The sequence below is a fragment of the Zonotrichia leucophrys genome, unplaced genomic scaffold (assembly GCF_028769735.1).
Source record: "Zonotrichia leucophrys gambelii isolate GWCS_2022_RI unplaced genomic scaffold, RI_Zleu_2.0 Scaffold_465_39780, whole genome shotgun sequence".
Lineage (NCBI taxonomy): Eukaryota > Metazoa > Chordata > Aves > Passeriformes > Passerellidae > Zonotrichia > Zonotrichia leucophrys.
The window spans coordinates 21483-39577 of NW_026992670.1; the positions used below are offsets into that span (position 1 = coordinate 21483).

General features: G+C 50.7%; 1 protein-coding gene across 1 annotated transcript in view; it reads left to right on the top strand.

The window, feature by feature from the left end:
- The window catches only part of LOC135441738 (structural maintenance of chromosomes protein 1A), a gene marked incomplete at its 3' end in the record, with an annotated part of 33745 nt that extends 16207 nt beyond the window's left edge, over positions 1 to 17538 (top strand). The window contains exons 7-11 of the mRNA XM_064701281.1: positions 1021 to 1228; positions 6351 to 6536; positions 10969 to 11148; positions 15402 to 15548; positions 17401 to 17538. Of these exons, the coding sequence (XP_064557351.1) occupies positions 1021 to 1228; positions 6351 to 6536; positions 10969 to 11148; positions 15402 to 15548; positions 17401 to 17538 (859 nt within the window). The remainder of the gene's footprint in view (positions 1 to 1020; positions 1229 to 6350; positions 6537 to 10968; positions 11149 to 15401; positions 15549 to 17400) is intronic.
- Positions 17539 to 18095: the final 557 nt, after the last annotated feature.

Genomic DNA, 18095 nt, shown 5'->3' on the forward strand with positions numbered 1-18095 from the left:
GGAGGGTGTGAGATCAGCCCTCAAACCCATTTTTCTCCCCCAAACCCCCATTTTCAGCCCCTCGAATCCCCATTTCTCACCCCCACACCCCCATTTCTCCCCATTTTCAGCCCCCAAATCCCATTTCTCACCCCATGTCCCCCCAGGCAGTCCCTGGAGGAGCAGAAGCGCCTGGAGGGTGTGAGATCAGCCCTCAAACCCCCCAAAACGACCCCAAACCCCCATTTCTCCCCATTTTCAGCCCCAAACCCCATTTCTCACCCCCAAACCCCCATTTCCCCCCCAGGCAGTCCCTGGAGGAGCAGAAACACCTCAAGGCTGTAGGATCAGTCCCCCAAATCCCATTTTTCACCCCCCAAACCCCCCATTTCTCCCCATTTTCAGCCCCCAAATTCCATTTTTCACCCCCAACCCCCCATTTCTCCCCATTTTCACCCCCCAAATCCCCATTTCTCACCCCCATTCTCCCCCCAGGCAGTCCCTGGAGGAGCAGAAGCGCCTGGAGGGTGTGAGATCAGCCCCCAAATCCCATTTTTCACCCCCAAACCCCCCAAAATGACCCCAAACCCCCATCTCTCCCCATTTTTCAGCCCAAACCCCATTTCTCCCCATTTTCAGCCCTCAAATCCCATTTTTCACCCCCAAATCCCATTTTCCCCCCCATTTCTCCCCCAGGCAGTCCCTGGAGGAGCAGAAGCGCCTGGAGGGCGTGGGATCAGCCCCCAAATCCACCAAAATTACCCCAAACCCCCATTTCTCCCCATTTTCAGCCCCCAAATCCCCATTTCTCTCCCCAGGCAGTCCCTGGAGGAGCAGAGGCGCCTGGAGGGCATGGGATCAGCCCCAAACCCACCAAAATTACCCCAAACCCCCATTTCTCCCCATTTTTCACCCCCAAACCCCATTTTTCTCCCGCAGGCAGTCCCTGGAGGAGCAGAAGCGCCTGGAGGGCGTGAGATCAGCCCCCCAAATCCCATTTTTCACCCCCAAATCCCCATTTCTCACCCCATGTCCCCGCAGGCAGTCCCTGGAGGAGCAGAAGCGCCTGGAGGGCGAGCTGACGGAGGAGGTGGAGCTGGCCAAGCGCCGCATCGACGAGATCAACAAGGAGCTGAACCAGGTGATGGAGCAGCTCGGGGACGCGCGCATCGACCGCCAGGAGAGCAGCCGGCAGCAGCGCAAGGCCGAGATCATGGACAGCATCAAGCGCCTCTACCCCGGCTCCGTGGTGAGGGCCGGCCCAGGGGGATGGAAACAGCCCAAAAACTGACCCAAAAACTGACCCTGAACACCCCAAAAACTGACCCAAAACACCCCAAAAACTGACCCAAAAACTGACCCTGAACACCCCAAAAACTGACCCAAAACTGACCCTAAACACCCCAAAAACTGACCCAAAAACGCCCCCAGAACACCCCAAAAACTGACCCAAAATACCCTGAAATGTGCCCCAAAAACTGACCCCAAACTGACCCAAAATACCCTGAAATGTGCCCCAAAACTGACCCTGAACACCCCAAAAACTGACCCAAAATACCCTGAAATGTGCCCCAAAAACTGACCCTGAACACCCCAAAAACTGACCCAAAAACTGACCCTGAACACCCCAAAAACTGACCCAAAAACGCCCCCAGAAACTGACCCAGAGCACCCCAAAAACTGACCCAAAATACCCTGAAATGTGCCCCAAAAACTGACCCTGAACACCCCAAAAACTGACCCAAAAACGCCCCCAGAAACTGACCCAGAACACCCCAAAAACTGACCCAAAATACCCTGAAATGTACCCCAAAACTGACCCAAAACACCCCAAAAACTGACCCAAAACACCCCCGAAAACTGACCCCAAACTGACCCTGAACACCCCAAAAACTGACCCAAAATACCCTGAAATGTACCCCAAAACTGACCCAAAATACCCTGAAATGTACCCCAAAACTGACCCAAAACACCCCCGAAAACTGACCCCAAACTGACCCAGAACACCCCAAAAACTGACCCAAAATACCCTGAAATGTACCCCAAAACTGACCCAAAACTCCCTCAGAAAATGACCAAAAACTGACCCAAAATATCCTGAAATGTACCCCAAAACTGACCCTGAACACCCCAAAAACTGGCCCAAAATACCCTGAAATGTACCCGAAAACTGACCCAAAATACCCTGAAATGTACCCGAAAACTGACCCCAAACTGACCCAAAATATGCTGGAATGTACCCAAAACACCCCGAAAACTGACCCCAAACTGACCCTGAACACCCCAAAAACTGACCCAAAATACCCTGAAATGTGCCCCAAAACACCCCCGAAAACTGACCCCAAACTGACCCTAAACACCCCAAAAACTGACCCAAAATACCCTGAAATGTACCCCAAAACTGACCCAGAACACCCCAAAAACTGACCCAAAATACCCTGAAATGTACCCCAAAACTGACCCCAAACTGACCCAAAATACCCTGAAATGTACCCCAAAACTGACCCAAAACTGACCCAAAATACCCTGAAATGTGCCCCAAAACTGACCCCAAACTGACCCAAAATACCCTGAAATGTGCCCCAAAACTGACCCTAAACACCCCAAAAACTGACCCTGAACACTCCAAAAACTGGCCCAAAACTGCCCAGAAACCGACCCTGAACACCCCCGGAACTGCCCAAACCCTCCCTCAAAACCCCCAAAACTGCCTGAAACCCCCTCAGAAAATGCACCAGGAACTGCCCCAAACCCCCCAGGAACTACCCCAAAACCCCATGGCCCTGACCCCACACTTGACCCTATAAAAACCATATAAAAACCCCATAACTGCCCCCATAACCCACAGTATGGCCGCCTGATTGACCTGTGCCAGCCCACGCAGAAGAACCAACCCCACTGCCTGTCCCTGCCCCATAACTGACATCCCTGCCCCATAACTGATATCCCTGATATCCCATAACTGATATCCCTGCCCCATAACTGACCCCATAACTGACCCTATAACTGCCCCCATACCCCGCAGTATGGCCGCCTGATTGACCTGTGCCAGCCCACGCAGAAGAACCAACCCCACTGCCTGTCCTTGCCCTATAACTGACATCCCTGCCCCATAACTGATATCCCTGCCCTATAACTGACCCCATAACTGACCCCATAACTGACCCTATACCTGACCCTATAACTGACCCCATACCCCGCAGTATGGCCGCCTCATTGACCTGTGCCAGCCCACGCAGAAGAACCAACCACACTGCCTGTCCCTGCCCCATAACTGATATCCCTGATATCCCATAACTGATATCCCTGCCCCATAACTGATATCCCTGATATCCCATAACTGATATCCCATAACTGATATCTCTGCCCCATAACTGATATCCCTGATATACCTGACCCCATACCTCACACCTGACCCCATAACTGACCCCATAACCGACCCCAAACCCCGCAGTATGGCCGCCTCATTGACTTGTGCCAGCCCACGCAGAAGAACCAACCCCACTGTCAGTGTCCCTGCCCCATGACTGATATCCCTGATATCCCATAAATGATATCCCTGATATCCCATAACTGATATCCCATAACTGATATCCCTGATATCCCATAACTGATATCCCTGCCCCATACCTGATATCCCTGACCCCATAACTGATATCCCTGCCCCATAATTGATATCCCTGACCCCATAACTGACATCCCATAACTGATATCCCTGATATCCCATAACTGATATCCCATAACTGATATCCCATAACTGATATCCCTGCCCCATAACTGATATCCCTGATATCCCATAACTGATATCCCTGACCCATAACTGATATCCCATAACTGATATCCCTGACCCCATAACTGATATCCCTGCCCCATAATTGATATCCCTGATATCCCATAACTGATATCCCTGATACCCCATACCTGATACCCCTGATACCCCATAACTGATACCCCTGATATCCCATAACTGATATCCCTGACCCATAACTGATATCCCTGATATCCCATAACTGATATCCTGATATCCCATAACTGATATCCTGAATCCCATAACTGATATCCCTGTATCCCATAACTGATATCCCTGATATCCCATAACTGATATCCCTGGTATCCCATAACTGATATCCCTGAGTATCCCATAACTGATATCCCTGATATCCCATAACTGATATCCCTGATACCCATAACTGATATCCCTGATACCCATAACTGATATCCCTGATATCCCATAACTGATATCCCTGATATCCCATAACTGATATCCCTGTATCCCATAACTGATATCCCTGATATCCCATAACTGATATCCCTGATATCCATAATGATATCCCTGATATCCCATAACTGATATCCCTGATATCCCATAACTGATATCCCTGACCCCATAACTGATACCCCTGATATCCCATAACTGATATCCTTGACCCATAACTGATATCCCTGATATCCCATAACTGATATCCCATAACTGATATCCCATAACTGATATCCCTGATATCCCATAACTGATATCCCTGATATCCCATAACTGATATCCCTGGTATGCCATAACTGATATCCCTGATATCCCATAACTGATATCCCTGGTATCCCATAACTGATATCCCTGACCCCATAACTGACCCCATAACTGATATCCCTGATATCCCATAACTGATATCCCATAACTGATATCCCATAACTGATATCCCTGATATCCCATAACTGATATCCCTGACCCATAACTGATATCCCATAACTGATACCCCTGATATCCCATAACTGATATCCCTGACCCCATAACTGATACCCCTGATATCCCATAACTGATATCCTTGACCCATAACTGATATCCCTGACCCATACCTGACTGACCCCATAACTGACCCTATACCTGACCCCATAACTGACCCCATACCCCGCAGTATGGCCGCCTGATTGACCTGTGCCAGCCCACGCAGAAGAACCAACCCCATGGCCAGTGTCCCTGCCCCATAACTGACATCCCTGCCCCATAACTGACATTGCCCCGTGTCCCTGACCCCATAGCCCCATAGCCCACACCTGACCCTATAACTGACCCCATAACTGACCCCATAACGCACAGTATGGCTGCCTCATTGACCTGTGCCAGCCCACGCAGAAGAACCAGCCCCATGGCCAGTGTCCCTGCCCCATAACTGATATCACTGATATCCCATAACTGATATCCCTGACCCATAACTGATATCTCTGCCCCATAACTGATATCCCATAACTGATATCCCATGACTGATACCCCTGATATCCCATAACTGATATCCCTGATATACCCCATAGCCCCACACCTGACCCCACACCCCATAACTGACCCTATAAAAACCCCATAACTGCAGTATGGCCGCCTGATTGACCTGTGCCAGCCCACGCAGAAGAACCAACCCCACTGCCGGTGTCCCTGCCCCATAACTGACACTGCCCCGTGTCCCTGACCCCATACCCCACACCTGACCCCACACCTGACCCCACACCCCATAACTGACCCCATAACTGACCCCATACCCCACAGTATGGCCGCCTCATTGACCTGTGCCAGCCCACGCAGAAGAACCAACCCCACTGCCAGTGTCCCTGCCCCATAACTGACATTGCCCCGTGTCCCTGACCCCATAGCCCACACCTGACCCCATAACTGACCCCACACCCCATAACTGCCCCCATACCCCGCAGTATGGCCGCCTCATTGACCTGTGCCAGCCCACACAGAAGAACCAACCCCACTACCAGTGTCCCTGCCCCATAACTGACATCCCTGCCCCATAACTGACAGTGCCCTGTGTCCCTGACCCCATAACTGGCATTGCCCTGTGTCCCTGACCCCATACCCCATACCTGACCCCATACCCATAACTGACCCCATAACTGCAGTATGGCCGCCTCATTGACCTGTGCCAGCCCACCCAGAAGAACCAACCCCACTGTCAGTGTCCCTGCCCCATAACTGACATCCCTGCCCCATAACTGGCATTGCCCCGTGTCCCTGACCCCATAGCCCCATACCTGACCCCACACCCCATAACTGACCCTATAACTGCCCCTATACCCCACAGTATGGCCGCCTGATTGACCTGTGCCAGCCCACGCAGAGGAACCAGCCCCATAACTGACATCCCTGCCCCATAACTGACATTGCCCTGTGTCCCTGACCCCACACCCCATAACACACCCCATAACTGCCCCCATAATTGCAGTATGGCCGCCTCATTGACCTGTGCCAGCCCATGCAGAACCAACCCCACTGCCGGTGTCCCTGCCCCATAACTGACATTGCCCCGTGTCCCTGACCCCATAGCCCCACACCTGACCCCACACCCCATAACTGACCCTATAACTGCCCCTATAACCCACAGTATGGCCGCCTGATTGACCTGTGCCAGCCCACGCAGAAGAAGTACCAGATCGCGGTGACCAAGGTGCTGGGCAAGAACATGGACGCCATCATTGTGGACTCGGAGAAGACGGGCAGGGATTGCATCCAGTACATCAAGGAGCAGCGCGGGGAGCCCGAGACCTTCCTGCCCCTCGACTACCTCGAGGTGCGACCCCAGGAGGGCAGGAGAAACCCTAAAAGGGGTTTGGGGGCAGGAGAAATCCTACAGTGAGGTTTGGGGTCAGGAGGAACCCTAGATTGCAGTGTGGGTAACTGAGACCTTCCTGCCCCTCGACTGCCTCGAGGTGGGACCCCAGAAAGGCAGGAGAAACCCTAAAATGTGTTTGGGGGCTGGAGAAATCCTACAGCGAGGTTTGGGGGCAGGAGAAACCCTAAATGGGGTTTGGGGTCAGTGAAAACCCTAAAATGGGGTTTGGGGCTGGAGAAATCCTACAGTGGGGTGTGGGTAACTGAGACCTTCCTCAAGGTGGGACCCTAAAACAGGGTTTGGGGTCAGAGAAAACCCTAAAACCATCTTTGGGAACAGGAGAAACCCCAAAACAGGGTTTGGGTACAGGAGAAATCCTACAGTGAGGTTTGGGGTCAGTGAAAAACCTAAAATGGGGTTTGGGGTCAGCAGGTAATGGAAACCTTCCTGCCCTTCAACTGCCTCGAGGTGGGACCCCAAAAGGGCAGGAGAAACCCTAAAAGGGGTTTTGGGGGCAGTGAAAATCCTATAACCAGCTCTAGGGTTAGGAGGAACCCTCCATTGCAGTGTGGGTAACTGAGACCTTCCTGCCCCTCGACTGCCTTGAGGTGGGACCCCAAAAGGGCAGGAAAAGCCCTAAAACATGTTTGGGGTCAGGAGAAACCCTAAATGGGGTTTGGAATCAGTGAAAACCCTAAAATGGATTTGGGGGGCAGTGAAGACCCTACAGTGGGGTTTGGGTAACTGAGACCTTCCTGCCCCTCGACTGCCTCGAGGTGGGACCCCAAAAGGGCAGGAGAGACCCTAAAACATGTTTGGGGCAGGAGAAACCCTAAAATGTGTTTGGGATCAGGAGAAATCCTACAGTGAGGTTTGGGGTCAGTGAAAACCCTAAAATGGGGTTTGGGGTCAGTGAAAACCCTAAAATGGAGTTGGGGGGCAGTGAAAACCCTGCAGTGGGGTTTGGATAACTGAGACCTTCCTGCTCCTCAAATGCCTCAAGGTCAGACCCCAGAAGGGCAGGAGAAACCCTAAAGGGGATTTGGGGTCAGGAGAAAATCCTGTAACAGGGTTTGGGGTCAGTGAAAACCCTAAATGGGGTTTGGGGTCAGTGAAAACCTAAAATAAGGTTTGGAATCAGGAGAAACCCTACAGTGGGTTTGGGTAACTGAGACCTTCCTGCCCCTCAACTACCTCAAGGTTGGACCCCAAAAGGGCAGGAGAAACCTAAAAGGGGATTTGGGATCAGTGAAAACCCTAAAATGGGGTTTGGGGTCAGGAGAAACCGTACAGTGGGGTGTGGGTAACTGAGACCTTCCTGCCCCTCGACTGCCTCGAGGTCAGACCCCAAAAGGACAGGAGAAACCCTAAAAGGGGATTTGGGGCCAGGAGAAACCCTAAAAGGGGTTTGGGGGGCAGGAGAAACCCTAAAAGGGGGTTTGGGGGCAGGAGAAATCCTAAAACAGGGTTTGAGGGCAGAAGAAATCCTACAGTGAGGTTTGGGGTCAGTGGGACCCCAAAAGGGCAGGAGAAACCCTAAAAGGGGATTTGGGGGCAGGAGAAACCCTACAATGAGGTTTGGGGTCAGTGAAAACCCTAAATGGGGTTTGGGGTCAGGAGGAACCCTAGATTGCAGTTTGGGTAACTGAGACCTTCCTGCCCCTCGACTGCCTCGAGGTGGGACCCCAGAAGGGCAGGAGAAACCCTAAAAGGGGATTTGGGGGCAGGAGAAATCCTAAAAGGGGTTTGGGGTCAGAGAGAACCCTATAACCAGCTTTGGGGGCAGGAGAAACCCTAAAACAGGGTTTGAGGGCAGAAGAAATCCTACAGTGGGGTTTGGGTAACTGAGACCTTCCTGTCCCTCGACTGCCTTGAGGTGGGACCCCAAAAGGGCAGGAGAAACCCTAAAACATGTTTGGGGGCTGGAGAGACCCTAAAAGGGGATTTGGGGGCTGGAGAAATCCTAAAATGGGTTTGGGGGCAGTGAAAACCCTAAAATGGGGTTTGGGGTCAGGAGAAACCCTACAGCGGGGTTTGGGTAACTGAGACCTTCCAGGTCAGACCCTATAACAGGTTTGGGGTCAAGAGAAATCATAAAAGGGGGTTTGGGGTCAGGAAAAAATCCTGTGAGAGGGTTTGGGGTCAGTGAAAACCCTAAAATGGGGTTTGGGGGCAGGAGAAACCCTAAAACGGGGTTTGGGTAACTGAGACCTTCCTGCCCCTCAACTGCCTCGAGGTGGGACCCCAGAAAGGCAGGAGAAACCCTAAAATGTGTTTGGGGGCTGGAGAAATCCTACAGCGAGGTTTGGGGCAGGAGAAACCCTAAATGGGGTTTGGGGTCAGTGAAAACCCTAAAATGGGGTTTGGGGGCTGGAGAAATCCTACAGTGGGGTGTGGGTAACTGAGACCTTCCTCAAGGTGGGACCCCAAAACAGGGTTTGGGGTCAGAGAAAACCCTAAAACCATCTTTGGGGTCAGGAGGAACCCTAGATTGCAGTGTGGGTAACTGAGACCTTCCTGCCCCTCAACTACCTCGAGGTGGGACCCCAAAAGGGCAGGAGAAACCCTAAAAGGGGATTTGGGGGCAGGAGAAAATCCTGTAACAGGGTTTGGGGTCAGTGAAAACCCTAAAATGAGGTTTGGGGTCAGGAGAAATCCTACAGTGGGGTTTGGGTAACTGAGACCTTCCTGCCCCTCGAGTGCCTCGAGGTGGGACCCCAAAAGGGCAGGAGAAACCCTAAAAGGGGTTTGGGGTCAGGAAAAACCCTATAACAGGGTTTGGGGTCATTGAAAATCCTAAAACCATCTTTGGGGACCCTATAACGGGTTTGGGGTCAGGAGAAATCATAAAAGGGGTTTGGGGTCAGGAAAAAATCCTGTGAGAGGGTTTGGGGTCAGTGAAAATCCTAAAATGAGGTTTGGGGTCAGTGAAAATCCTATAACCAGCTTTGGGGGCAGAGAAAACCCTAAAAAGGAATTTGGGGGCAGTGAAAACCCAAAACCAGGGTTTGGGGTCAGGAGAAACCCTAAAAGGGGTTTGGGGTCAGTGAAAAATCCTAAAAGCATCTTTGGGGTCAGCGAGCCCATTTTGGGGTTTTTAACTGCATGGTTTTGGGGTTCTGACCCCAATATGAGATCCTGATCTCATTTTTGGGATTTTCAGCCCCTGATTTTGGGATTCTAACCCAAACTTGAGATCCTGACCCCATTTTTGGGGTTTTTCACCCCCAAAATTTTGGGATTCAGGTGAAGCCCACAGATGAGAAGCTGCAGAGGGAATTTTGCCCATTTTGGGGTTTTAACCCCCCAGTTTTGGGGTTTTGACCCCAATTTAGGATCTTGACCCCATTTTTGGGGTTTTTAACCCCCAGTTTTGGGATTCTGACCCCAGTTTAAGTCTGTGACCCCATTTTTGGGATTTTCAGCCCCTGATTTTGGGATTCTAACCCAAATTTGAGATCCTGACCCCATTTTTGGGGTTTTTCACCCCCAATTTTTGGGGATTTTGGTAAAACTCAAGTACAGGAAGCTGTGGGTTGGGATTTAACCCCATTTTTGGGGTTTTTAACCCCTGATTTTGGGATTTTAACCCAAATTTGAGATCCTGACCTCATTTTTGGGGTTTTTCACCCCAATTTTTGGGATTTTAGGTAAAACCCACGGATGAGAAGCTGTGGGTTGGGATTTAACCCCATTTTTGGGGTTTTTCACCCCAATTTTTGGGATTTTAGGTGAAGCCCACGGACGAGAAGCGTTGGGGTGGTTTGGGTTCTCTGTTTTGGGTTTATAACTCCTGATTTTGGGATTTTGACCCCCATTTAGGATCTTGACCCCATTTTTGGGGTTTTTAACCCCTGATTTTGGGATTCTAACCCAAATTTGAGATCCTGACCCCATTTTTGGGGTTTTTCACCCCCAAAATTTTGGGATTTCAGGTGAAAGCCACAGATGAGAAGCTGCAGAGGGAGTTTAGGTGCCCATTTTGGGGTTTTAACCCCCCAGTTTTGAGTTTTTGACCCCAATTTGAGATCCTGACCCCATTTTTGGGGTTTTTAACCCCCAGTTTTGGGATTCTGACCCCAGTTTAAGTTTGTGACCCCATTTTTGGGGTTTATAACCCCTGATTTTGGGATTCTAACCCAAATTTGAGATCCTGACCCCATTTTTGGGGTTTTTCACCCCAAATTTTTGGGATTTTAGGTAAAACCCACGGACGAGAAGCTGCGGGAGCTGCGCGGGGCCAAGCTGGGGTTTGGGGTTGTTTGGGTGCCCATTTTTGGGGTTTTTCACCCCAATTTTGGGGATTTTGGTAAAACTCAAGTACAGGAAGCTGTGGGTTGGGATTTAACCCCATTTTTGGGGTTTTTCACCCCAATTTCTGTGATTTTAGGTAAAACCCACGGACGAGAAGCTGCGGGAGCTGCGCGGGGCCAAGCTGGTGATCGATGTCATTCGCTACGAGCCGCCCCACATCAAGAAGGCGCTGCAGTTCGCCTGCGGCAACGCCCTGGTGTGCGACAACGTGGAGGACGCGCGCAGGATCGCCTTCGGCGGGCACCAGAGGCACAAGGTGCCCCAAAAACACCCCAAAAATACCCTAAAATACCCCAAAAATACCCTAAAAATACCCTAAAACCGGCCTGAAATCACCCCAAAACTGCCCTCTAAAACTGACCTGAAAATACCCCAAAACTGCCCCAAAACAGCTCCAAAAACCACCCAAAAAGAGCCCCAAAACGACCCCAAAAATACCCTGAAAACCACCCCTAGAAATACCCTAAAAATGGCCTGAAATTACCCCAAAAATACCCTAAAAAACAGCCTTAAATCACCCCAAAACAGCCCCAAACTACGCCCCAAAATCAACCCAAAAATACCCCAAAAATACCCTAAAACAGCTCAGAACAGCCCCATGGCCTTCGGGGGCCACCAGAGGCACAAGGTGCCCCAAAAACACCCCAAAATCACCCCAAAAATACCCCAAAAATACCCTAAAACCATCCCAAAACAGCCCCATGGTCTTCAGGGGCCACCAGAGGCACAAGGTGCCCCAAAATACCCAAAAATATCCCAAAAATATCCTAAAAATATCCTAAAAACAGCTCAAAACAGCCCCATGGCCTTCGGGGGCCACCAGCGCCACAAGGTGCCCCAAAAATACCCTAAAATACCCCAAAAATACCCCAAAAATACCCTAAAACAGCTCAGAACAGCCCCATCGCCTTCGGGGGCCACCAGAGGCACAAGGTGCCCCAAAAATACCCCAAAAACCACCCCAGAAATATCCTAAAACCGGCCTGAAATCACCCCAAAACTGCCCTCTAAAACTGACCTGAAAATACCCCAAAACTGCCCCAAAATCACCCCAAAAATACCCTAAAAATGCCCTAAAACAGCTCAGAACAGCCCCATGGCCTTCGGGGGCCACCAGAGGCACAAGGTGCCCCCAAACCAGCCAAAATCACCCCAAAAATACCCTACAAATATCCTAAAACCCAAATATCCTAAAGCCCAAATCAGGCCCATTACCTTCAGTGCCACCATGGGCACAAGGTGCCCCAAAACCAGCCTGAAAATACCCCAAAAATACCCTAAAAACAGCCTGAATCACCCCAAAAATACCCTAAAATCCACCCCAAAAATACCCTAAAAACGGCCTGAATCACCCCAAAAATACCCTAAAAACACCCCAAAATACCCCAAAAATACCCTAAAAATCACCCCAAAAATACCCTAAAATCCACCCCAGAAATACCCTAAAAATCACCCCAAAAATACCCTAAAAATCACCCTAAAGTGCCCTCAAACCGGCCCCAAAATACCCTAAAATGGCCCAAATCACCCCAAAAGCAGCCCCGATGTCCCCTGGGTGTCCCCAATGATGTCCCCATTGATGTCCCCAATGTCCCCAGTGTCCCACAGACGGTGGCCCTGGACGGGACCCTGTTCCAGAAGTTGGGGGTGACTCTGGGTGTCTCCAATGGTGTCCCCAATGATGTCCCCAATGTCCCACAGACGGTGGCCCTGGACGGGACCCTGTTCCAGCAGTCCATGGTGTCCCATGGATGTCCCCAGTGTCCCCAATGTCCCCGTTGGTGTCCCCAATGATGTCCCCAATGATGTCCCCAATGTCCCCAATGATGTCCCCAATGTCCCACAGACGGTGGCCCTGGACGGGACCCTGTTCCAGAAGTCCCTGGTGTCCCATGGATGTCCCCAATGATGTCCCCAATGTCCCCATTGTCCCACAGACGGTGGCCCTGGATGGGACGCTGTTCCAGCAGTCCATGGTGTCCCCAGGATGTCCCCAATGATGTCCCCAATGTGTCCCCAATGATGTCCCCAATGATGTCCCCAATGTCCCCAATGATGTCCCCATTGTCCCACAGACGGTGGCCCTGGACGGGACCCTGTTCCAGCAGTCCATGGTGTCCCCAATGATGTCCCCAATGTCCCCAATGTCCCCACAGACGGTGGCCCTCGATGGGACGCTGTTCCAGAAGTCCATGGTGTCCCCAATGTCCCCAATGTCCCCAATGTCCCCAGTGATGTCCCCAGTGTCCCCAATGGTGTCCCCAGTGTCCCCAATGATGTCCCCAATGTCCCCATTGGTGTCCCACAGACGGTGGCCCTCGATGGGACGCTGTTCCAGCAGTCCATGGTGTCCCAATGATGTCCCCAATGTCCCCAATGTCCCCAATGATGTCCCCAATGTCCCCAATGGTGTCCCCAATGATGTCCCCAATGTCCCCACAGACATTGGGCCTGGATGAGACCCTGTTCCAGAAGTCGGGGGTGTCCCAATGATGTCCCCAGTGTCCCCATTGATGTCCCCACAGACGGTGGCCCTGGACGGGACACCCTGTTCAAGAAGTCTGGGGTGTCCCATGGATGTCCCCAATGTCCCCAATGATGTCCCCAATGTCCCCTGGGTGTCCCCAGTGATGTCCCCAATGATGTCCCCACTGTCCCCACTGTCCCCATTGGTGTCCCCCCAGATGGTGGCCCTCACTGGGACCCTGTTCCAGAAGTCGGGGGTGACTCTGGATGTCCCCAATGATGTCCCCAATGTCCCCAATGATGTCCCCAATGATGTCCCCAATGATGTCCCCAATGTCCCCAATGTCCCCAATGTCCCACAGACGGTGGCCCTGGATGGGACGCTGTTCCAGAAGTCCATGGTGTCCCATTGATGTCCCCAATGTCCCCATTGGTGTCCCACAGACGGTGGCCCTGGACGGGACGCTGTTCCAGCAGTCCATGGTGTCCCCAATGTCCCCAATGATGTCCCCAATGTCCCCAATGATGTCCCCAGTGTCCCCAATGTCCCCATTGATGTCCCCACAGACGGTGGCCCTCAATGGGACCCTGCTCCAGAAGTTGGGGGTGACTCTGGGTGTCCCCAATGGTGTCCCCAATGTCCCCAATGATGTCCCCAATGTCCCCAATGTCCCTGTTGGTGTCCCCAATGATGTCCCCGTTGGTGTCCCACAGACGGTGGCCCTGGACAGGACACCCTGTTCAAGAAGTCGGGGGTGTCCCATGGATGTCCCCAATGTCCCCTGGGTGTCCCAGTGATGTCCCCAATGTCCCCATTGGTGTCCCCATTGGTGTCCCCCAGACGGTGGCCCTGGATGGGACGCTGTTCCAGCAGTCCATGGTGTCCCAATGATGTCCCCAATGTCCCCAATGGTGTCCCCAATGTCCCACAGACGGTGGCCCTGGATGGGACGCTGTTCCAGAAGTCCATGGTGTCCCATGGATGTCCCCAATGTCCCCAATGTCCCCAATGTCCCACAGACGGTGGCCCTGGACGGGACGCTGTTCCAGCAGTCCATGGTGTCCCAATGATGTCCCCAATGTCCCTGTTGGTGTCCCCATTGGTGTCCCCCAGACGGTGGCCCTGGATGGGACACTGTTCCAGAAGTCCGGGGTGACTCTGGGTGTCCCCAATGTCCCTGTTGGTGTCCCCAATGTCCCCACAGACGGTGGCCCTGGACGGGACGCTGTTCCAGCAGTCCATGGTGTCCCAGTGATGTCCCCAGTGTCCCCAATGTCCCCAATGATGTCCCCATGGTGTCCCCATTGGTGCCCCCAATGTCCCCAATGTCCCCACCGACAGTGGCCCTCAATGGGACGCTGTTCCAGCAGTCAGGGGTGACTCTGGGTGTCCCCAATGATGTCCCCATTGGTGTCCCACAGACGGTGGCCCTGGACGGGACGCTGTTCCAGCAGTCCATGGTGTCCCCAATGTGTCCCCAATGTCCCCATTGGTGTCCCCACAGACGGTGGCCCTCGATGGGACGCTGTTCCAGCAGTCCATGGTGTCCCATGGATGTCCCCAATGTCCCCAATGTCCCCAATGTCCCCAATGATGTCCCCAATGTCCCCATTGATGTCCCACAGACGGTGGCCCTCGATGGGACGCTGTTCCAGCAGTCCATGGTGTCCCCAATGTCCCTGTTGGTGTCCCCAATGTCCCCAGTGATGTCCCCAATGTCCCCGTTGGTGTCCCCACAGACGGTGGCCCTCAATGGGACCCTGCTCCAGAAGTTGGGGTGACTCTGGGTGTCCCCAATGGTGTCCCCAATGATGTCCCCAGTGATGTCCCCAGTGTCCCCAATGTCCCCAATGATGTCCCCAATGATGTCCCCAATGTCCCACAGACGGTGGCCCTGGACGGGACGCTGTTCCAGAAGTCCATGGTGTCCCATGGATGTCCCCAATGTCCCCAATGTCCCCATTGTCCCAATGTCCCCAATGTCCCCAATGATGTCCCCAATGTCCCCAATGTCCCCAATGATGTCCCCAATGTCCCCACAGACGGTGGCCCTCGATGGGACCCTGTTCCAGAAGTCCGGGGTGATCTCGGGCGGCGCCAGCGACCTCAAGGCCAAGGCTCGGCGCTGGGACGAGAAAGCCGTGGACAAACTGAAGGAGAAGAAGGAGAGGCTGACGGAGGAGCTCAAGGTGGGACCCCAACCCCAAAACTGACCCTAAAACTGACCCCAAACCCCAAAACTGACCCCAGAAACCCAAAACTGACCCAAAACTGAGCCTAAAACTGAGCCTGAAACCCAAAACTGAGCCTAAAACCCAAACCTGACCCTAAAAACCCCAAAGTGACCCCAAACAAGCTCAAGGAGAAGAAGGAGAGGCTGAGCGAGGAGCTCGAGGTGGGACCCCAAAACCCAAAACTGACCCCAAAGGGACCCTGAATTTTCCCATTTTTCTCCCATTTTTCCCAAATTCCCGGGTTTTCTCCCAATTCCAGGAGCAGATGAAGGCCAAGTGCAAGGAGGCCGAGCTGGGCCCCAAATTCCCATTTTTTCCTCATTTTTTCCTCACTTTTTTCCCAATTTTTCCAATTTTTTCCTCATTTTTTCCCCATTTTTCCCCATTTCTTTACCCCAAAATTCCCATTTTTTTTCCTGATTTCCCCTGTTTTTCCCATTTCCAGGAGCAGATGAAGGCCAAGCGCAAGGAGGCCGAGCTGGGCCCCAAATTCCCATTTTTTCCTCATTTTTTTCTTGATTTTTTCCCAATTTTTTCCTCATTCTTTCCTCATTTTTTCCTCATTTTTTTTCTCGATTTTTTCCCCATTTCCCCCCCATATTTCCCATTTTTTCCTCATTTTTTTTCCCCTATTTTTCCCCAATTTTTCCCCAATTTTTCCTCATTTTTTCCTAATTTTCCCCAATTTTCCCCCAATTTTTCCCCAATTTTTCCCCATTTCTTTACCCCAAAATTCCCATTTTTCACCCTGCAGGAGCAGATGAAGGCCAAGTGCAAGGACGCCGAGCTGGGCCCCAAATTCCCATTTTTTCCTCATTTTTTCCCCGATTTTCCCCCAATTTTTTCCCCATTTTTTCCCAATTTTTTCCCAATTTTTCCCAATTTTTTCCTCATTTTTTCCCCATTTTTTCCCCATTTTTTCCTCATTTTTTCCCAATTTTTCTCCAATTTTCCCCCAATTTTTCCCCAATTTTCACCCAATTTTTCCCCAATTTTTTCCAAATTTTCCCCAATTTTTCCCCAATTTTTTCCCATTTCTCTCCCAGATTTCCCTAAATTTCCCATTTTTTTCCCACTCCAGGAGCAGATGAAGGCCAAGCGTAAGGAGGCCGAGCTGGGCCCCAAATTTCCATTTTTTCCTCATTTTTTTCTCGATTTTTTCCCCATTTCCCCCCATAATTCCCATTTTTTCCTCATTTTTTCCTCATTTTTTCCTCACTTTTTTCCCGATTTTTTCCCCATTTCCCTCCCATAATTCCCATTTTTTTTCTCTTTTTTTTTCTCATTTTTTTCTCATTTTCCCCCAATTTTTTCCTCAATTTTTCCCCATTTTTTCCCAATTTTCCCCCAATTTTTCCCCAATTTTTTCCCAATTTTCCCCAATTTTTCCCCATTTCTCTCCCTTTTTTTTCCTGATTTTCCCATTTTCTCCCCAGTTCCAGGAGCAGATGAAGGCCAAGCACAAGGAGGCCGAGCTGGGCCCCAAATTCCCATTTTTTCCTCATTTTTTCCCCTCTTTTTTCCCCGATTTTTTCCCCATTTTTTCTCAATTTTTTCCCAATTTTCCCCCAATTTTTTCTCTTTCTTTTCCCAATTTTTTCCTCATTTTTTCCTGATTTTTCCCCAATTTTCCCCAACTTTTCCCTGCAATTTTTCCCCAGTTTTCCCCCAATTTTTTTCCCATTTTTTCCCTATTTTATCCCAATTTTCCCCCAATTTTCCCCCCATTTTTCCCCAATTTTCCCCAATGTTTCCCCAATTTTTCCCCCAGATTTCCCTAAATTTCCCATTTTTTTTCCCGTTTCAGGAGCAGATGAAGGCCAAGCGCAAGGAGGCCGAGCTGCGCCAGGTGCAGTCCCAGGCCCACGGGCTCCAAATGCGCCTCAAATACTCCCAGAGCGACCTGGAACAGACCAAGACGCGGCACCTGGCACTCAACCTGCAGGTGGGACAGGATTTGGGGGGAAAAATGGGATTTGGGGAAAAAAATCTGAATTTTTGGGGAAAAAATGTGAATTTTTCAGGGAAAAAATGTGATTTTTTTTGGGGAAAAAAATGTGAATTTTTGGGGAAAAAAAATTTGAATTTTTGGGGAAAAAATGTGAATTTTTCAGGGAAAAAATCTGAATTTTTGGGGAAAAAAAATCCAAAATTTGGGGAAAAAAATCCAAAATTTGGGGAAAAAAATCCTGAATTTTTGGGGAAAAAAATCCAAAATTTGGGGAAAAAAAATCTGAATTTTTGGGGAAAAAAATCCAAAATTTGGGAAAAAATCTGAATTTTTGGGGGAAAAATTCAAAATTTGGGAAAAAATCCAAAAATTTGGGAAAAAAAATCAAAATTTGGGGGAAAAAATCTGAATTTTTGGGGAAAAAAATCTGAATTTTGGGGGAAAAAAATCAAAAATTTGGGGAAAAAAAATCCAAAATTTGGGGAAAAAAATTCCAAAATTTGGGGAAAAAAAAATCTGAATTTTTGGGGAAAAAAAATCCAAAATTTGGG